Genomic DNA, 23059 nt, shown 5'->3' with positions numbered 1-23059 from the left:
AGAGAGAGAGAGAGAGAGAGAGAGAGAGAGAGAGAGAGAGAGACAGAGAGAGTAACTAGTTAATGACGTTGGATATCTGCTTTATCCTGTGAAGGTAAGGATGTGAAAATCTCCTAGGCTCTGTCGAGCGGAATTTCTCATTCGGCCTGAACAGGATAAAGCAGATATCCAATGTTGTTAACTACATGTAGTTATCTTTATCCCGCAGACCATAAAAATTACAGGGAAAAGCTACTGTTTCTGTTATTTGAGCCACATTGTACAATGACCTAGAGGTCAAATGAGTGATTTTGTAATGTAGCTATACGTATAATGTCACATGAGTGATGTCAAAAGTCATATCGTGCTAGTAGCAGGATATCACTTTGCTTTATCCGTCATCATATTCTGTCAATAGAAACGGTGGTTGTAGGATACATATATATATTTATTACCAATATGGGCTCAAATATACGGGGTAATATTTTTTCTATCTCTGCACACTGTGCAGATTGCTTCTACAGCCACCGATTGGCTGGTTTAAAAATCACGACGTTTGGTTGGTTGCTTGCCATGAACGGAACTTCACTTTCATTCATATAATGCTTCCATTCATGAGTCAGATTACACATACGTTATACAATCTACAAAGATTTACAAAAACAAATGAACCCCAGGATTATGGGGGCCATAACTGACAACAAACTGTGTCTACAGATACAGTATGGTATGGTAGTAACCAGGATTATGGGGGCCATAACTGACAACAAACTGTCTACAGATACAGTATGGTATGGTAGTAACCAGGATTATGGGGGCCATAACTCACAACAAACCGTGTCTACAGATACAGTATGGTATGGCAGTAACCAGGATTATGGGGGCCATAACTGACAACAAACTGTGTCTACAGATACAGTATGGTATGGTAGTAACCAGGATTATGGGGGCCATAACTGAGAACAAACTGTGTCTGCAGATACAGTATAGTATGGTAGTAACCAGGATTATGGGGGCCATAACTGACAACAAACTGTGTCTGGAGATACAGTATGGTATGGTAGTAACCAGGATTATAGGGGCCATAACTCACAACAAACTGTGTCTGGAGATACAGTATGGTAGTAACCAGGATTATGGGGGCCATAACTCACAACAAACTGTGTCTACAGATACAGTATGGTATGGTAGTAACCAGGATTATGGGGGCCATAACTGACAACAAACCGTGTCTACAGATACAGTATGGTATGGTAGTAACCAGGATTATGGGGGCCATAACTGACAACAAATCATGTCTACAGATACAGTATGGTATGGTAGTAACCAGGATTATGGGGGCCATAACTGACAACAAACCGTGTCTACAGATACAGTATGGTATGGTAGTAACCAGGATTATGGGGGCCATAACTGAGAACAAACTGTGTCTGCAGATACAGTATAGTATGGTAGTAACCAGGATTATGGGGGCCATAACTGACAACAAACTGTCTGGAGATACAGTATGGTATGGTAGTAACCAGGATTATAGGGGCCATAACTCACAACAAACTGTGTCTGGAGATACAGTATGGTATGGTAGTAACCAGGATTATGGGGGCCATAACTGACAACAAACTGTGTCTGGAGATACAGTATGGTATGGTAGTAACCAGGATTATAGGGGCCATAACTCACAACAAACTGTGTCTGGAGATACAGTATGGTAGTAACCAGGATTATGGGGGCCATAACCGACAAACTGTGTCTGGAGATGCAGTATGGTATGGTAGTAATCAGGATTATGGGGGCCATAACCGACAACAAACTGTGTCTGGAGATACAGTATGGTATGGTAGTAACCAGGATTATGGGGGCCATAACCGACAACAAACTGTGTCTGGAGATGCAGTATGGTATGATAGTAATCAGGATTATAGGGGACATAACTCACAACAAATTTGTTTCTTTGGAAACCTCCACATACTCAAATGATCGATTGTTAATTGATTATAGCTCTCTATTCCTGAGGATGTCAGTATTTTGCTGATAAAATGCTATCATATGTTTTTAATTGGGTGGTTTCCATTGAAAACACTTACAGCTATGAATGTTGGTTTTGATCAGATATGATGCAATTTGTTGTAATGATTTGTAGCAGATAACCAATTGTACATGAGAATGCCTATAATTAAATTATTTTGTCACATATGGCAGTACAGAATTTGAGACACTTGTAATTGCAGTATGCTATAAAGCAAAATCACATCTCTACAAATCATTACAACAAATAACACACTGAGAAAAACTCTAATTTACTAAGAGCCCATGCTTATGAAACATATAAAGTCTAGTCTCAATCTTTAATGATGTTAAACTCAGTTTGTATGGCGTTGCCATGAAGTAAACGTTTTAGAATCTGTATCACTACCTCATTCCACAGGACCGATTTGAGATCTTCTTGCAGTATGGCATGCTCTATGTCAATACCATCGTGCCGGGCATCGAGATTGGCACAGCATTGAGAAGTCTCTTCAAGTCAAAGTTTCAAATCGCACCCAACAAATGCTACTATATTAGAGGACTATTCACTATCTCATTCCACAAGACTGATTTGAAATCTTCTTGCAGTATGGCATGCTCTATGTCAATACCATCGCGCCGGGCATCGAGACTGGCACACCTGTTGAGAAGTCGCTTCAGGTCAAAGTACAGATAGCGTGGAGCATCGAACAGAATGTAGTCCTGGAGCATGTCGCACACAAACCACAGGCCTGGTCGAACAACCTTCCCACTACACTGCCCCGCATCAACGTCGCACTGAGAGAAACATTGCTTGGAATACATACACTGAGAATCAGAACCGCAAGTCAAATTTCTCAAATACCACTCTACTTTCTTCATGGAGACGATACCGCTCACATCGGCTACCAGCAGATCATGGTTCTTGGTGTAACCGAATTGGTCGGGGCCGATGTCGCACATGAGGTACCGGTTGTCGTATTCTTCATATATGTCCATCACGAATTCTAGGAGACCGACGGAGAGTTTAGCCCTTCGTGGCCAAGCAGGAAGGTTCCACTTGTAGGAGTTGGTGAATACTTTCTTGAACCAGGACGTCTTGGTCTTGTCGAAGAGATTGATGTGCGGCGTGTACTGGAATGCGTACATACTTCCACAGGTTGCGTTCAGGTGCGGGAAGACGAGACTCTTTTGAAAGATGAAGTAATACAGGAACTCAGGAATGTGGATCAGTTGCCAGATCGATTGAGCTTCACCCAAACTGATCTGAAAATGACATCAAAAAAGTGAGAGATTATCATCAGAACGTGGAACACATAGGTGTATGGACTGATTTTTGTAGGGGGTGTACAGTTATATCACATGTTATGTGAGGAAATCATTGGTGGATCCAAAGTGTGATCACATGAATTTCGAGACCCCCTCTCTTCTGATTCATTTTAATGCCCTTTATAATGACTTTAAAAATTCATCATCTACCAATATACAACATTAAATAGACCTGAAAACATGTCTCAGCATCTTTATTTCAAATATTTCTGTGGAGCATACCCCCAAAACCCTCTACAAAACTCTACCCCTCTCTAAAAGCTAGGCTCATTTTCCTTGCCCTTTTCAGAATTTTATGACCCACTAAGCCATTACAAAATCTTGGATCCATCCCTGGAAATATTCATACTTTTTCATCGTGGTTGAAATCGGAGAACTCTAGAAGTCTAAGGAGGAGATCGATACTGGAATGTCCTTGAGTCTGCAGCAGATAGACGTTCATTCTCTCTCTCAGCTCCAGTACTGTGGTCCCCTCCTGCAAACTCAGGTCAGGGTCACCATGGCTGATAAGGGTGTAGTTCACTCGGACTATAGACTGGTCATACAGGAATGTCTGTAATGAAAGAAACAAATCCATAATATAGTAAAATATATCAAAACAGATATTTTTCAATAACCACCACCTGTGTGAAGAAAAAACAGGCTGTCTGCTTATATATTGAAGTTGAGGTCAATAGTAATTAGTCTTTTAGGTAATCTTTATAGACCATAAAAAAAAAAACAATTCCTAAAATTGTTATGAATTAACTTTTGCTATGGGAGAGGGAGGGAGGGATGGAGAGAGAGAGAGAGAGAGAGAGAGAGAGAGAGAGAGAGAGAGAGAGAGAGAGAGAGAGAGAGAGAGAGAGAGAGATATGACGAGTATGTATGCTGCTGTTCACTGTATTATTATCTCACAATTTTAGTTCCCTGATTATTGAGAACCTTTCAAGGCACTTTCCAGGACCTTTTACAATTATCAACTGACATGTAATTCTAGAATATCATTTATAATAACTAACCTTTGTGTTACCATCATCGTCCAGGCAATATGAAAATAAGTCTTCTTGCTCCAGGCACATGGTGTAACATAATCTGCCTGCAATCTCACCAGCTTGGTACTGTTGACACTGCAAAACATAGTCAGTCAATTAGTGTTACAGGTCACACAATTCTAGTGCTGTCTCATATACAGTTAATACACTTCTAGTGATGTCAGGCGTAATGACAATAATATGATAACATACCAGTAATATTATAAGCAGTCAATTAGTCTTACATGTATTACAATTCTAGTGCTGCCTCATATTTAATATACAAAATACAATTCTAGAGCGGTGTTGCAGGCCTAATTATGATGACCCATTTGTCCAGGGCTTCTAGATTATGGTAGTCCCACTCCCATGGCTAGTGATATTCAATGTTGGGCTAGTAAATAACTACTATTGCCATGCCCGATGGCTAGTGAAAACAAATGGTCAAATGTTGCAGTTGTCTATTTTGTAAATATGAATATCCTACCCCTACCACCACCCCCCAATGTTAGTGTTTTTAAGCTCTATCTCCCTCTTTAGGTGACATATCTGATTATTACTATTATTTAGTAAAATTGTATTAACTTAAAGTAAAGTAGGGCTAGTGGATTTTTAATCATGGCTAGTAACTTTTTAAAATCACTGATCCCATGGCTGGTGGATTTTATTAACATTCTAGAAGCCCTGCATTTGTTCCACAATCAAATTGCTATTAAATCATTTTTGGTATTGTAATGAATTTGTGATGAGTTATCCCACATCACCTCCTGTATTTTAAAAATTAGACAAATTCATTTCTAGTGCTTTATTTTGCTTAAATGACATGAATAAAATATGTATCAATGTTGGCATGGATAAATCATGTGTCCGGACGCCCAGGACTATCCGATTTAATAACTGGGCTACCATTATCATTGATGTCTTAAGCCTGGGGGTGTACCAGATATTAGTATTTAAAAAAAAAAAAAAATTAATTAATTACAAAACATTATAAATAAGTAGCAAAAGCAAAGCATTCTTGCAAAATATGCAAATAAAAATGCACTGCATCTGTTTTTATTACATCCAGTAGCCGATGATTAATAAATTAATGTGCTCTAGTGGTGTCGTTAAACAAAACAAACTTTTAACTTTACTTGTAAAAGTATTTTATTGACAGACAATAATGACTGCACTCAAGAATAATCAAACTAAAGCTTTGTGGCATCAGATTCAGGCATTGTGAAAACAAATATTTGTATAATCTCCTAAATTCAAGGGCCAAAGCTCTATCAAAAATGGGTAAACCATCATGAAAGTCAAACCTTGCTAGTAATAATACAAGATAAAGCTATACATAAAATATCAGCTCAATATCTTGAGGCATTGGGGGAAAAAAGTCTGGAAAACAAATTTACATATTTCATGGACCATACCTCTGTGAAAATTGGGTAAACTGCCATGAACGTCAAACCTGATTTGTAACAGTACATAATAAAGCTATACACAAAATTGTAACTCAATAGCTTGAGGCATTGGGGAAAACATGTCTGGAAACCTATATGTGGGACAGACAGATGGACAGAAGTTAAACCTATATGTGGGACAGACAGATGGACGGAGATAAAACCTATATGTGGGACAGACAGATGGACGGAGATGAAACCTATATGTGGGACAGACAGATGGACAGAAGTTAAACCTATATGTGGGACAGACAGATGAACGGAGATGAAATCTATATGTGGGACAGACAGATGGACGGAGATGAAACCTATATTTGAGACAGACAGATGGACAGAGATGAAACCTATATGTGGGACAGACAGATGGATGGAAGTTAAACCTATATGTGGGACAGACAGATGGACGGAGATGAAACCTATATGTGGGACAGACAGACAGACGGAGATGAAACCTATATGTGGGACAGACAGATGGACGGAAGTTAAACCTATATGTGGGACAGACGGACGGAGATGAAACCTATATGTGGGACAGACAGATGGATGGAGATGAAACCTATAGTCCTCTCCGGTTGGAATGGTAGGGAACTAATAAATAAAGTGAATTCCCCACAAAAAAGTTCTGGTCCAGATCGCACAGATGTATATTTATCACATGATTAAAAACGTCTTTATCACTATAGTACGATTGAATAGGTATGTAATACAAGACTGACACTGTAACAGGGACAGCAAAATAAACTCACCAGACTGTGGTATATATTACTTCCATCACAGGGATCAGACAGAGTTATCCTCCATATGGCAAACGCGAACACAAACACAAAAACAACACCTGCTGCACACAGTATGATGGCTTCATTTGTCAAGTTCTGAAATTTTTAATTTAAAAAAAAAGATAAAGAAAAGTTATATAATAAGTCATTTTACTGAATAACTTGCACACAATAATGTTGAAAAATAATAGTTACACAGAGTAACATGTTTTTATTAAAAGCAAATGCCATACTTTATATCAGTCAGTTGAGACAGAAGTCAAGCGTTTGTGTTACCTTTGGGGCAGGGGATGTCCTAAAATGTAAGGGTGGTATCATTTGTCCAGACAGTTGTTAATGTCTATTGTGTAATACAATTATACTTAAGTAAAAAGAATGGGTCAAAGTTCACAAATAACTGAAGCAGGTTTGACACTTGATTATTCTTGCAGTTCAATTTGAATGCCAATACACTGTCAACATCCTATTGGTTTTATTAGTTTAGACATTGCTGACGACAACTTAAAAGGAGGGTTGGATGTAAAATGCACAATAAATATTTACCAAACAATCATCATTCTGAATACTGGTAATTCGGTATTAGGACAACCTCACTATTAAGGTGTGCTGACACCTGCAAAAGCAGCAGAGTTGTACTGTATGTATACTGTGTGCTGCAATTTTCATCACAACAAAAATGAACTACATGTAGTAAATACACTGACACAATGACAGGCTTCACGAATACCTCGCATTGTTTGACAATATTGAGAGTTTTCTCCAAGATGATGCCCAGCAAAGACCTCGTCTTCTTTCGTCTTCTCATCCTGTGAACAAGAACAACAAAACATATTGTCATTATTACACTTAAGTGGTTCAGGTACAAACATGATACATGGTAAAATATTGATCTAAGTATTGCATACATACATGTGTACCCAACCTACAGACACTTTTGGATGGAAGGAAAGAATCTTGAGATTATATATCATTAACCAATTTAACTCAGTGGAGGCAGGATGTAGCCCTGCTGTAGAGTGGTCTCCAAGGCATGATGGGTTATGGATCGATTGAACTTAACTGTTTTTTATCTACATCAATTATGAAATGTTTTTGTTGTAGGCAAAATGCTCACATGTAGCATTTTTAAGCCTGTCATACAGCAATTTTAAACAATTTTATAACATTTGCAACAAATAAACACAGAATTTATAAAATTAGTGTTGGGAATCAGTTTGAATTACATCACTGTGACATCGATGAACAGTTACAAACTGCAGTGTTCGCGCTTAAGAAAATGCTTGACTTGCCCTTTGTCAAGTGTTCACAGCACTTTCATTTGCCTGACGTAAACTTTTTCAAATTGTAAATTAAATACATTTATCAATATCCAAACAAAATATACTGTGAGAAAACATTTATTTTGGACATAGAACAATATTTTAGCATCAGTCAATAAAATAAAATACCATTCACTTAGCCATACAGATTACAATCCTTCCTTCTACCCGGACTGTCAATATAACAATATTTTCATATGTATACATTGTATCTCAACATCTAGTCAATCCACTGTGACTGCTGATGAAATTCATCATGTTCCAGGCTTGTAGGTCTATTAAAAATCACAAATACTAGTCAGCCGGGTTAGTAAATATAGAAATACATTAGCCTACAGATACAGACCTACAATTGTTATAAAAATACACTAGCCATGTGATCAGTGATTTAAAAAATGTACTAGCCATGATTAAAAATTCACTAGCCCTACATTAAGTAAATACAATTTTACTAATAGGAGTAATCAGATAAGTCACCTAAAAAAGGAGATGGAGTTTAAAAACCCTTAGTTAAAATAGCGACAAGTTTGCATTGCAAACAACATATAACAAACGATGAATATAAATCTGAACATGCAGTCATTCCACAGTGACTGTCACTAAATTATTTTGTTGTCAGGTGGGCAACCTGGGACTAGGGTTTGACTTGCCAGTCGGTATTTTCAGTTGCCAGGGGCGATCAGGCAACCGTTAAGACCGAACCGTGAAATTGTACAAGTTTGCATTGATCAGCTTTCTATTATAAAACTAGATATGATAACATAGCGCTAACATCAACACAGTCTTCTGTTCAGCGCTAAACGATGAGGCATATACCCCATGTGTAGAAAAACCAAACTTCAGTGTTTTGTAAAAAAAACATTCACACTTTGTTAGAAACACTTACTCAATATTGTTGATATATATTAAATTAATTGTTGTTGCAAATATAATTAATACAATGCAGATTAACAAGTATCAAGACTAAAAGCGTTCCTCGGCTGCCATGACAGATAATACGAGGATCTCGTGAGAATGTGAAATATCCATACATGAAAATATATAATCTACTAGAGTAATTTTTGTTTTATGATACATTTGACGAAATGTATTTCTTGATTTCTTTTACCTTTTAAAACTTAAACTTAATAGTTTGTCTAAAATTATGAAAAATAAAAACGTATCGACATTTAAACTGCAGTCTGCTGTCGAAACTTTTTTGACAGAGGTCAAGGTAAGTAGACCACTTTTTATTGTAATCTGGCGAAGCATTGTAATAATATAGATTTTTTTTTTTTTTTTAAAGAAGTCACTTTACATCTCTATACAAGAACAATAAACTGGGTGAATGACGTTTCCATTTTTGTAACACTGGAAACATTTCAATGCAAAATTGCTATAGAATTTTTCTTTTCTTTTTTTTAACATTGCTAACGCACTTCACTCTGAAGAAAATCTTGTGATTAAAAAAACTGTACCATTTACGAAATATGGATTTCAAGTGATATTACTGTAGGATATTATTGTGTACAAAGCCAAAATAAGGGTGCGAAAAGTGCCCGTCGTCGACCATAGTGGTTTTTAAAAGTACTTACCGTGCTAATCTTTTGCTAGTAGTGTAGTGGTAGAATGTCATTTTAATATTAGTGTGTATTTTGTGCATTATTGTAGTGGCCCATCTCAAATCTCACAATATATCCAGACACGATGTCGGAAAAACGTTTCTGCTGCAACCATTGTGTTTAACATCTATAATTATGTCTGTTTCGTGGATTATATTGCAATGAACAGTTAAGAAAGATTATTTATCTTTTAATTCAGAATTCATTACAGAAATTTGCTGATCTGTTCGAAAACATATTATGGGAGGATATAAAACCAGTCACTAAAATCTCCGAGCCACCACAAATTGAAATGTGGTAGAAATTGATAAATGAGTATCAAACTGTATTATAACACAGCAGAGAGTGTCTTACACAGTCCACAGTAAGGATAATTTTTTTTTTTTTATAAAATTCAATAAATGAATAAAATGTTCACGAAATTCACAACCATAATTAATTTCAAACGACCCCCACCCCAACCAACAGTGTTCGAGATTAACGGTATCCCGATATCCCGGGGACACCAGAACTTAATTTTGGATACCAGACTTCAAGAACCCAGTATCCCACCGGGATGCCATATAATACTAAATTCTCAGGTGGGATACCAGATTTTGAAATGTTAGTTACCCAACTGGGATACTGGCCAAAAATTTTAATCTCGAACACTGACCAATGCTGTAATGCCTAAAAAATAAAAGGCAGACTACAGCCTCTGCTAAGTACATTTCTCTATGAATATAATTAATCACACTGTGGCTTGTTACCTAACGAGAACATTTAATCTTCGTGCACTTTTGCAGGTGCTTTACACTGTTTACATGCCAAAACATTTTCTCTCATTCAGACGGAAATACAAACATGCCACCTGATGGTACATTTTATATTGCAAGGGAGGTAACTCCGGTGACTACAGGACATTTTCCATAAAATTGTGTAAATGTCTTCTTTTTTTGTGGAGCACCTCCTATTCAAGGTTTTTAGAAAAGTTTCTCATTTATTTTTAATCACTTGCTGATTAAAAAGACAATAATAATAATATACTAAAATAAATAATAATAAATAAAAAAACAAACCCAGAAATAAAAACTCACATGAAATGAGTTAAGGCACAGTTTGTAAATTTATAAAGGCTGTATTAAAGTTGCATAATAGCACCTTCACAGTAAAGTACTGTATTTATTCATTTTCGTTTTTAAAGTGTTAACATCATATATCATCAGTTACATTCCCATAAAATTTACAGCCAAATAATTTTAGTTACTAGTAGAAAAATAACTTGAAAAATCTATAAAGGATAGCCAGTAAATTAAATGCAATTTTAAGATAAGTTGTATGCATACTATATGTAGGCCTACATGGTTACAGTACATAAGGTACCCATATAAAAAAAAAAAAAATTATTTGCAGTCAACTGGGGTGGGTGGATGGGTGGCAAACCTATCCAGGAAAAGTGACAAAACTTAATTTTCTATTTTCAGTCCAGAAAACTGTTTAAGCCCATTAATAACACAAATATATGCAAGATTAATGAGTAATTGTTTACTGCTTGGGTCTGTTCCGTACATATACCAGAAAACTAGGTCCAAATGTAAAGATTATGGCCACTTGCTTGTGGCTGACATATCAATGGCTATATGTCCCGTCACATCTGCCGATCACTACACAAAGGGCTGGACAGAATAGGATAGATGTTTAACAACACTCCAGCACGAAAAATACACCGGCTATTGGGTGTCAAACTAACGTAAATAAAAAATAATGTGATGGTCAACACATTTAAAGTTCAGAGAGTACAAAGGGCCAAATTCACAATGCTTAGGCTATTTTTGTCTTACACATGTGTAGGGGCTGGACACCAGTGGTAAAGTGCTTGCCCAATCGTTCTAGGATCAATTCCAGTCAGTGGTCATACTGGACCAGTTCTTGTTCCAGTCAGTGCCCATGGTATGTGCTGTTGTCTGTGGGATGATGCATATGAAAGATCCCTTACTACTAATGGACAAATGTAGCTGGTTTCCAATCTAAGACTACATGTATATGTCAGAATTACCAAATGTTTAACATCCAACGAGCAATGATTAATAAATCAATGTGCTCTAGTGATGTTGTTAAACAAAACACATTTTTGACACATGTAACTACAAACATTTACAATGATTTAACACCTGTTTAAAAAAAACCCCAGGTTTTGTAAAGTTGGTTCATTGTTTGGGTGCCATTAAACACATTCCTTTCATCTCACTGGGACTTGCATCCAATCTATATGAAATCAGATTTTATTGGTCACCCTGACTTCAGGTCTCCATCAGTTGATCTGAGAAAAGCCAATGTCACAGTCCATCCAAGGCACCTTTCATCAACCAAAACACTTGTGGTATAAATCTTACTGCGCAAACAACCTGTAATGCATTCAACATAATTTTAAGACAAAAGGTCACCCAACCATGAAATGTCATAGGCCAAGTTCCAAATAGTGTTAGACAAATGTTTAAGAATGTCATTAGCCCTCATAGAAGAATTGGCTAGTGTCCATTGTATTACATCAATACAGTGGATAATTTTCACTACCCCAGACCAATAATTCACTAGCCGGGACTGAGGACTAGTGAATTTGTCGAACCTTGCAGATAATCAGAGTCATAGCAAGTTAAAAACAATAAAGACAAATACAATCCAACAATGTCATCATTTATTATTCAATTCACTGTCTGTTGAGACAAAAGTCATTCAAGCAATGCAAAACATACTTGTATAAACATAATGTATAAACACAAATATTTACTCATGTACATTGTACAAACACTTCTAGCAATTGTTGATGGCCAAAGGTAATGAAAATAACATGATTCTTATGTACATTCATGTTGGTGATATTGATTAAGATTAAACATAATTTAGGTAAAAGCTCTGAAACCCACAGCAGTCTGGTTTCTTATCGTGATGATATATCCATCCCAGCACACCATTTGGTTTCTTGCCAGGACTTCATGGAGAAGCCAGACTGCAATAACATGTTAAACAACTTAAGAGCATAATGATCAAACAAGATATTTACATCCAGTGAAAAATAAAATGTTAAAGACACAGGGCTCGAACTTAAGAATTTGTCTCCCTCAGCAATTTTGTAAAGAATTGTCATTGGTGAAATGGCCCACAAACATTTTGAGCCTGCCTATGGCATTTTTTTAAAAGTGACATTTGCAGCAAACATGACTGAAAGGTTATTTTGCTACATGTATAGACATATTTCAAATACACAAATGTTAAATACTGGCAAATATATACACCAGGTGTATACATTTTGTCATTGTTGATGAGCTTTACTGATGACAATTTTTATCTCAACGACAGCAATTGCTGTCGGTGCTGTTGTTACGTTTGAGCCCTGAAGACAAAAACAAGTTTATTACAAGCACATTTTTTTTAATCTAACAATACTACAGAATTTGGTATAGAATGATTTAAAATAAGACAAATTAAAAGTTTTTGACAAAAATGTCATCTTCATCAATTTCAGGTATGTGGTGTCCATAATTCTACATTTGACATTGACAAACAATTTAGAGGAGCACAATAAAACCGATGTTGGATACTAAAAAGAATAATAAACTTGCTGATACAAATTCTCAAATCTATATCAAATAAATTTAATTTAAGTTTTTGACATTTATTTCACAGTTCCATCAGGACACAACTTTGAACAGTGGTACCAATATTCTGTTTAAACTATACCATGCTTATGTACAAAGCATAAAACAATAAATATATACTGGATACAAATAATAATTTGATCATCTATCTCTGGCTGTAAATAGTTTGTCATTTTGTTTCACAACACACCAATAGACAAAATAAGGCCTATAAACTGTACATGAACAATTTGTTATAATTTCAGCAGAGACAAATCCCTCCCCCCCCCCCCCCCCCCATAATTTGAAGTTGTACAGAAGGGGAGGGAATTAAAAAATGTAATAAAATGAATGGAGACCACTCAATTACTGGCATAGATATTAAGTGTACTGGTATAACAATTTTTTTAATTTATTTTTTTAAATATTCTTACATTATAAAACGGTACATACATTTATGTAATTGCCATGGTATTGACAAAAACATAATACTGATAAATAAAAAGATGCTTCCAAAAAAGATATCTACTCGTTTCATTCTTTAAAATACAATTTATATGTGTTGCAGGTTGTCTATCAACTTTTAAGCAAAAATATATTTTGAATGTCTACTGTCCGATTGTGTTGAAAACAATAGCCCAACTGTCGAGCCAAACAGACATGAGCACAAGAGGAGTTTCAGAGCTTTATGCGATGTCGTTGGTTTACTTCTTCAGCTTGTCATGGAAGAATTCCTCCATAGTGTCCGTGTTCCATTTGTCAATTCCGAGCGTTTCCTGGACCTCGTGGTTCTCGTTGAGAAGTTTGATGATCGGGTCCGCTCCACGAACATACCTGATCTTCAGTCCAGGGAACTGGTTTGGTTTTTCACTCTTAACAAAGGCTGGAAGAAAGAGAAAACATTGAGATAAAGACTGTAATTATTAATTATCTCCTACATTGTTTTGTGTCTTTCATACAGCAATACAGGGGTCAGGTCTTGCCAACTTTTGAAATGTGACTACACCATGTTCTACTGGAAATATAAATACACATAAACTGACTGTGTCTACATAGCCATGTTTTGACATGGGTTTGTAATAACATATAATGTCATGGAATTTAACCGCTTGATCACATATTCTGCTTTGGAAATAGAAGGGAACCATATTAAAAAAAACGATTTACATTCATATATGGTCTTATTCAATTCACTTCCTTTATCACCTGTATATTTTTATAGTTTATCAATTAAATTTTACAAGGTTTTAACATATTAGAAGCAGATGTAAACAAACAACCACCGCAACATATATAGCAAAGTCCACACACTTTTTAACCCAGGTTACTCGTTTACACGGGAACATAAAATTGAAGTTAAAAGTTAACCTGTGTAAAAGCAGAATGGTACAATTTCAGACTTAAAAATAACCTGAACGAACAGAAAAACAACCACTAGATTGGTTTACACACTTCACAGTAAACCAAATGACCACATCGGAAATCAATCAAATAGTTTGCAAACGTTAGCGAAATGTTTGCTGACTGAACTTAGGGCTGGTCCATATATTTTATAGTAACCTGTAAATGGGTTACCAGGTGCTATGCTCATTTCAATGCCCATATCATTAACTTATTGTGGAATTCCAAATAACATCAACTCACCTTGGACCTGTGGATATCTCCCCAATTTTCATCCACACACGACAAGTTCTGCATATGGATACAGCTGAAAGTAAAACAAAAATATTAAAGAAACTATCCTGAGTTTGCTTATTATGTGATATGTTTTGAAAAATTGAGACTTTGTAAAATTACATATTAACATGGCTAGCTTTGGGTAGGAAGAAAAATTCACTAAATTATCTCATTAAATTTCATAAACTTGTAACACAATATCAACTGAATTATTTGCCAGCTGTTTTGAAAATTTGCAACAGCAGCTATCCCTGATTATATACATTTTCTTTTTTAAAATATACTTTTCAAAAAAAGAAACGCAAAAGGGTACAAATGGGTTATAACTCCGATTTTATGTTTCCTACCGCTTCATGCTTTGTGAATATAAGGTCATTGCATGTCCCAAACACATTCCCACGGTTACATTCGATAAAACGCAGCTACTGTACAATAAAGTTCCAAAATGTGAATATTCGCAAAAACGCAGGGTGTTCGCTTGCCTGGCCTCTGTATCTGGCCGACAGTTGACAATCCAGGACATGCCACGTCTCAGTGAACCGCAGAGAAACAATGCCATCGGCCGACTAGACGCAGGCGAATCCAGAACGGCCGTTGCCTGGGCATTCCATGTGTCCCCAAGCACCATCTCCAGACTGTGGGACCGTTACCAGCAACATGGATCAACACGTGACCTCCCTAGATCCGGTCGACCACGGGTCACTACCCCCGGGCAGGACCACTACATCCGGGTACGCCACCTTCGGGAACGATTGACTACTGCCATCTCCACAGCAATACCAGGTTTGCGCAGGATATCCGACCAGACAGTACGGAACCGCCTACGTGAGGTAGGAATTCGTGCCAGACGTCCAGTTCGAGGTGTCATCTTAACACCACAACACCGTCGACTCCGACTGCAGTGGTGCCAGATTCATCGACAATGGCCTCAACTGCGATGGAGACAGGTGTGGTTCAGTGACGAGTCCCGATTTCTGCTCCGACGTCATGATGGAAGATGTCGCGTGTATAGGCGTCGTGGTGAACGTTATGCGGCAAACTGCGTGCAGGAAGTGGACAGATTCGGCGGGGGTAGTGTCATGGTGTGGGCAGCCATCTCACACACTGGCAGAACTGACCTGGTCCACGTGCAGGGCAACCTGAATGCACAGGGCTACATTGACCAGATCCTCCGGCCACACATCGTTCCAGTTATGGCCAACGCCAACGCAGTGTTCCAACATGACAACGCCAGGCCTCACACAGCACGTCTCACAACGGCTTTCCTACAGAACAACAACATTAATGTCCTTCCTTGGCCATCGATAACAGTATATTAATGTGCACATATGAGCTCCATAGCCCACAGCTGAAGCTGATGGAAAATGGGAAGTATGTGTCCAGGATGGTCACAAGAAACATGAACCTGTCATGGTTGGAGAAACAAGGACTAACATGTGGAGATGGACAGCAAAAGAAATTGAAAGATAGGAGGAGCTGCCATATGGGAAAAAAGAAGAAGATGGAATTCAAGGACAAACAAGAAAAGAAAGAAATGTTTTATTTAACGACGCACTCAACACATTTTATTTACGGTTATATGGCGTCAGACATATGGTTACGGACCACACAGATTTTGAGAGGAAACCCGCTGTCGCCACTACATGGGCTACTCTTCCGATTGGCAGCAAGGGATCTTTTATTTGCGCTTCCCACAGGCAGGATAGCACAAACCATGGCCTTTGTTGAACCAGTTATGGATCACTGGTCGGTGCAAGTAGTTTACACCTACCCATTGAGCCTTGCGGAGCACTCACTCAGGGTTTGGAGTCGGTATCTGGATTAAAAATCCCATGCCTCGACTGGGATCCGAACCCAGTACCTACCAGCCTGTAGACCGATGGCCTGCCACGACGCCACCGAGACTGGTCTCAAGGACAAACAAGGTCTCAATACACAGATGTCATCTGCCATTGAAACCCATGTTAAATTGCCCAACTTCAAATGAAGATTGTCAATAGAATGGGTTCTCGCTGGCACTTACAACATACACCACTGCAAACATACATCATGTAAGCATTTATTTTCACTCCAAAATTGAGACAATTTTATCTCAGTTTTTTGCTATATGATCGCATCTGGCTGCAGTACTGGTCTGAACAGGTGGTTCATTAACCGATTCACTGCGGCTGTCTCTTGCGCTATATACCCATGTCCCACAAGGTCAATGCACAATATTACAAAATAACATGGGCAAAATACAGCCAGAAGGCTTACCATTAAACATACATATTGTTTAAATTCATCCCCAATTCATAGAAGTGAATATGTGAACCACAACATATGTCACAATTAGGAACTATAGTGGACCGTGATGAATGAACTCTAACCCGGAAGTGATCTGTGTAGTGAGACCCAAGAAAGGGGTTAATGGAATAAAAGAAAACGAAATGTCTGCATAATATCAGTTGTTACTTGCCATCATAATGTTTTAGCAGCACAAACTGGATTTTACTTCCCAATAATGTTGTACATGTATATAAAACATTATACAATATACTAGAAGTAGAATGGAAAGTGAAATGAAATTTGAACTTAAGAACTACAAACATTAGATCAACAAAATACTGATTGTAGTTGTACAGGTATACAGATGTTATTCAAAATAAGAAAATGTATTAATACTCAGTATGGTACCATATACTGCCGTGTATTAGCCGACTTTTGAAGTCCAGAAACACTTTCCAAAAGAAGAGAGTCGGCTTATACACGGAGGCAACAAATTGGAGCATAAAATTCTGATCGAAAATACTCCTTACCGTGACTTATAAATTCTGATCAGACCCGTAGCCTTTCACAGATTAGGCCGAATTTTTTTTTTATAGGGTAGGTAGGTAGGAAAATTGTTTTATTTTGGAAAATAATTTTATTTATGGATATTAAATAAAGGTGTTGACTACCGGTATCCAAAATAACCTCTGCATGTATAGAAATGCATTATGCAAACCAACAATACCATTCATCACAGTGTTTTCCTTAGAAATGAAGTAAGGCATGGTAAAGTGAAGTTTTGGTGCAGTTTTAAATATAAGGGCTTTTCCCCCCCATTATACAATTTTCAAAAGGACAAAAACCGTATGGCCATTTTATTTTCTATATCTATTTCATAACTTAATTAAAAAAAGGAAATATGTAGTACTATCCACATAGGTGTGTTTAAAGGCTTCTTTTTACATGGGCAACTTATAAATTTATAAAAGGCAAGGCATTTTGATTTTGAGGGCAACATGGTGCTAACCTATCTGTGGGAGAGTACAAACAAAAGACCCCTTGCTGTTTAATAATAGGCAGAAGGTTTACTCTCATACTAACACTTAACTTCTGTACTGGTCCAGGACAGACTTGGTTGAACCTTAATTGGATAGAAACCAGTAAATAAGTTATAACAATTTTTTTTAATGAAAACTGTAAAGAAGGGTACTATATTTATAATAACAATAACATTAAAAAAAATTTTTATGAATATTATCTTTCCTAGTGTATCTAAGAAATGGTAGACGTACCAATTTTATAATTTGCAATGTTAGTTTTATTCTGTATGCATCCAGTATTAAAGTACACACTTGGTTTGAAGCAATCAATTGGTCCAATGAATAGAAATGCAGTACAACTGCTCAGGATGCTCAAACGAATGTTGAAAAGTAAAGTTTGTTTTATTTAACGACGTCACTAGAGCACATTGATTTCTATCTTTAATATCATCGACTATTGGACATCAAACACATGGTCATTCTGACATTGTTTTTAGCGGAAACCCGCGAAGTTCCCAGTGACCACTTACAAAAAATAACGAAACGCATCATCGAGATCTTACTGACATATTTAATCATTTGATTTGGCAGTAAAATCCATCAGTATCAGTAAACATTCCCTCCCCATGTTTATCAGAAGGTCACTAAATTTCTACACGGCCAGTTTGTCGCTGGAGTAAATCATTAAATATAGTTATTATTATTATTATTATTAATCGGAACATCTCGCTACGCTAGATGTAGAATAAATCGGAAAAGATCGCATATATTCGTGAAAACTATTTTCCGACTCTTCGCCCGATATTTCACGAAAGTTACCGAATTTCAATTTGAAGGGAAGTAACTCCATCAATCAATTGTTAGAAGAAAACATTTCGTGGCTAACGGGTCGCCAATAAAACTAAATTTGTTACAGTAAAACCACTGATATATGTCAGCAAATCGGAAAACACAGTAAGGTTATCCCCTAAATGACACCAAATTAGTGCTTGTGATAGTTCTGGAATGTTTTCGTGGAAATCGTTATATTAAAAAAATACATTTTTGGATATACAAAAAAAGTTTTAGGGTCGGCAGGTTCAAATTAGGGTCGGTCGGGTAACCGGAAACAAACAATATTTTATGATACGCCTAATTTATGCACAGTATAAATAAAACACCCCATCATGCAATATTATGCAGTTTTTTGTTCTTGAATGCATTATAAGTTTGATGAATAATAATAAAAAATTACTTGTTTTATTGTCATTTCAATGGTAAAAACGTATTCTTTCCAACTGTCCGCCATCTTTGTTTGACCTGTGCTGGGACCAGTCTTTCACATAGAAAATTTAAGATACAAAAAGTGTTTTTGTCTTCAAACAAGTATTATATTTCTAATATTATTGTTTTGTTGGGAGGATGCATTAAACTGTAAAGTAATGCCATAAATAAATTAAGCTCATTATTAACATTAGCGACTGAAAAAACATAACATGAATTTCAGGATGATAATTACTCCCACTGTTGTCACATGACCAAACTATATACAGTGAACAGCTGCAGTCACGGATCGCATGATCTTTTATTTCTGTGTGTGTGGTGGGGGATTAAACATGCCTCAATGATTTTACTTTTTGCTATCCAGTGAATAAATTAATTACTTGTGTGCAGTGATATGTTGTTACAGCTTGGATTATTTATTTTTCTGTTATGCTTTATCAGTTCTAAATTATTTTTCACGGCATGGTAGATGTTAGCATTGTCGCATTGATTGTAATCGCGATTACCGTGTTTGTAATAATTAAAGGGAAAACAAATATAATGAACAAGAAAAGCACAAGTCTATTTGTTGACAGTATTATTGAAATCGATACAACATACAGCTGGACAAAAGATGACTTTGGCTTATACATAAGGCCGAAGAGAGGTCGGCTTATCCAAGGAGTCGGCTAATACACAGCAATATACGATATCTAATTTTAGTATGTTTGACAAAGTTCTGTACACACGCATATTGTATACATATATATGTAGATAGTGAGAAAAATTTATGCCTACTATTTTGTTGTCTTCAGTGCTGTGGTCTTCTTGGCAGCACTGTTGGCAGTCGTCTTTTAAAGAAGACAAGTTAAACTGGTCTAGGTCATCACAACTGCTGCACATGAGGTTAACACTGGAGAAACCACGACTCCTACAGAAGGAGACATCCACTGCCACTTTACTGCTGTCACCCAGATACACCTAGGAGACAAAACATACATTCATGAATATATACATAGGCTTCGAAAACCTGGCACTAGACAGAGCTGGCTATGGGTGAGCAGACAATTTTGCTAAATTATATTTTAACTTCAAAACCCCTATTATATTCTAACAAAATATTAACAATTACATTAAAATATTTTGCCAAAATAAATTGCGAACTGTTTTCAAAATGAATAATTGGTGAATATCGCGAGTGCCAGAACCAGCAAGACCAGGTGTTGACATTAAGGATTTTCAACCACTGATTCAGTATATCTGCAAATTAATGACTTTTTGGGGCATCATCTAAGCCAAAGTTGTATTGTCTTATTTACAGTTAGACGGAGGGGGTGTCATGATACACTGATGCATCATGATACTACTCCATATTTACTGACAAGTAAATTCCTTTAACCTTCTGAGTACTGCAGGCGAGATATCGACACACTGTATACTGTATACAGTGCATTCCCCAATTCACATTTCCTGCCGTTGTACACACAACACTCACCAGAAATGGAAATATAATAAAAGAAATTTAAATTTTTTCAAAATGGTGGCTTGTGTTTTGATTTTTTCAATTGAAAATACCTTGAAATTTTTAGTTCAAAAAGTGGTTTTCGGCAAGTATTTTCGCTTGACAACAATGGCGGCACGTCACGGTCATTTTCATGGATTGATAGCGGATTGTGACAGCTAATTTGATAATAAATTTGATCGTTTTACCAACAACGAAAATCACCAAATATTGTGCAATATGAATCGTAGTAGTTCGGGTTTAAAAACAAATTCTGGTCAGAAAACCACTGTTATCGGGAATAATGGACATAAATACTGGACAGCTGGCCACAAATGCCCATAAGTAAACGCAACTTTTTTTATTTTTTGCCTAATTTTAATCACCATTAGCTGATCTAAAAATAATATAATTACAAAAACCCCACGAAAATAATACTTACCGATTCATATATGAACTTTATTTCATGTATTTATAAAACATTTAAGTGAATATATGTGAGTAAAAATTATAAACTTGTACCCACTCAACGTGGTTTTAGTTAAAAATTAATCCAGTAGTCTAAAGGTTAAAGAAAAACAGAGAAGTGGACAGAGAATATATGCCTGCTTTACATCAATATGTATGTCTATGATGTAATGTTTCCACACTGAAACTGTGTTTAATCAGTATTTCACTTTTATCATGTTTATTTCTTATTTTTAAATCACTTCACTTAAGGCCAAGTAAAAAAAATTGTTTGGTTCCTGTTACATGCCAAAAACAAATAGGGTAGGTAGGTAGGGAAAACTCCCCCCCCCCCCCCCCCCATTTTCGAGCTAATATTTCCTGAATAGTATAGCAGATTAATATATTAAAAGCTCTTTCTTTGTGTTATAGTGCAACTGACAATACATACTCTAATGAGAATCATTAATTATTTTTTATAAAAAAAACCCCATGTCATAACCTAGTCAAACCACAATCGGTATTAATGTAAACACCACCCAAGTCTAATACTACACAGTAAGCTTATAAACTATGATAACACTAAAATAACATTATAATTTGTGCATTGGAAAAAAGTTTTAATATCAAAGGTCTGATCCACAACATGGTTACACCCCCTCACAACTACAGCAACAACACTGATCTTCCCGGCCTATTTCATTGCCAGTATTGCAGTAACAAAATGTACATCATGAACACAACAAAGATGTCAATAAAAATTAACAAAATAAGTTAACAAAAAGATCTCCATACTAACTATCCTCATAGCAGAGATACCAAAAGAAAACAACTATTTTCAGGAAAACAGTTTCCCTTTTGGTCGTCCATAAGGACACTGCACAGTATCTTTGCACTGTTGACAAAGAGGTAAAACAGGTTTGTATTTTTGCTTTTAAAGGTCTGATCCACAACATGGTTACACCCCTTCACAACTACAGCACTGCAGATGCTATTAAATGTGAAAAGAGTTGTCATTTCTTAAGGTTTTGGGTACTACCAGTTCATTTCAAATGCCATGGATATCATCATATTTAATAATAAATACAGGGGTTATTTGTCAAACAAATGCAAAATATTGATAGAGTTGATGTCTAAATATTTAATTTAAGTAATCTTTTCAGCATAATCGGCTATTTTCATGTTTGCTCTTTATGTTTAACATTGAATCGTAACTCAGTATTTCTAGAAGTTCGATTACGTTTTAGGGAATTCCCCTACCAAAATAGACTGGAAATTTGTATCATTCTGCTTTTTAACAGTAAACTAGCGTAACATTTTAAAGATTGGATTCACAAGTTCCGAGTAGTTCCGAATGAGTACGAGAACACGTCCGAGAGCATGTGGTGTCAATGGTGTCTTCCATTTACAGAGTAGAATGTCAAAACTGTGCTCATTCAAATCAAATAATATCACACATGTATTGAAATCAATTTCAAATGAAACGACATTCAAGGAATCGGAACACCTCGTCACATTCCGCGGAAATGTACGAGGAGTTCCGAATGGCTCTCAGAAGCTTTTCATTTGGAACTCTTCGGAAGTAAAATTGCGCGAAGGGAAAAATATCCGCCCGGTCCCCCCCTTCCCCTAACCCTAATCTTAACTCCAACCCTAACCCCAACCCCAGCCATAACCCTCAACCCTAACTAAAAATAATAATGGAGGGGACCGGGCGGATATTATACCAAGGTTAAAAAAAGTTTAGGGTCGGCACCAAAAATTTAGGGACGGTCGGGTAACCGGAACCAAACAATTTTTTTTACTACGCCTAAGCTTCAAC

At 36.6% G+C, this 23059-nt stretch overlaps 2 protein-coding genes across 2 annotated transcripts in view; both read right to left on the bottom strand.

The window, feature by feature from the left end:
• Positions 1–525: 525 nt before the first annotated feature.
• On the bottom strand, positions 526–10326 carry LOC121383421 (divergent protein kinase domain 1B-like). The gene is made up of 6 exons (XM_041513436.1): positions 10216–10326; positions 7274–7352; positions 6517–6642; positions 4314–4421; positions 3662–3865; positions 526–3249 (listed from the first exon to the last, which is right to left on the bottom strand). The coding sequence occupies exons 2-6, from the start codon at positions 7349–7351 to the stop codon at positions 2533–2535; spliced, it is 1233 nt and encodes a 410-aa protein (XP_041369370.1). The 5' UTR covers position 7352; positions 10216–10326; the 3' UTR covers positions 526–2532.
• Positions 10327–12126: 1800 nt separating this feature from the next.
• LOC121383109 (selenoprotein F-like) overlaps positions 12127–23059 on the bottom strand; it is a 12086-nt gene continuing 1153 nt past the window's right edge. The window contains exons 2-4 of the mRNA XM_041512895.1: positions 20088–20270; positions 14725–14788; positions 12127–13963 (exon numbers count right to left, since the gene is read on the bottom strand). Of these exons, the coding sequence (XP_041368829.1) occupies positions 13785–13963; positions 14725–14788; positions 20088–20270 (426 nt within the window). The 3' untranslated portion in view covers positions 12127–13784. The remainder of the gene's footprint in view (positions 13964–14724; positions 14789–20087; positions 20271–23059) is intronic.

The sequence above is a fragment of the Gigantopelta aegis genome, chromosome 10 (assembly GCF_016097555.1).
Source record: "Gigantopelta aegis isolate Gae_Host chromosome 10, Gae_host_genome, whole genome shotgun sequence".
NCBI classification, from domain to species: domain Eukaryota; kingdom Metazoa; phylum Mollusca; class Gastropoda; order Neomphalida; family Peltospiridae; genus Gigantopelta; species Gigantopelta aegis.
The sequence above is the reverse complement of the archived record's forward strand: the minus strand, read 5'-3'. Positions and strand labels throughout refer to the sequence as shown.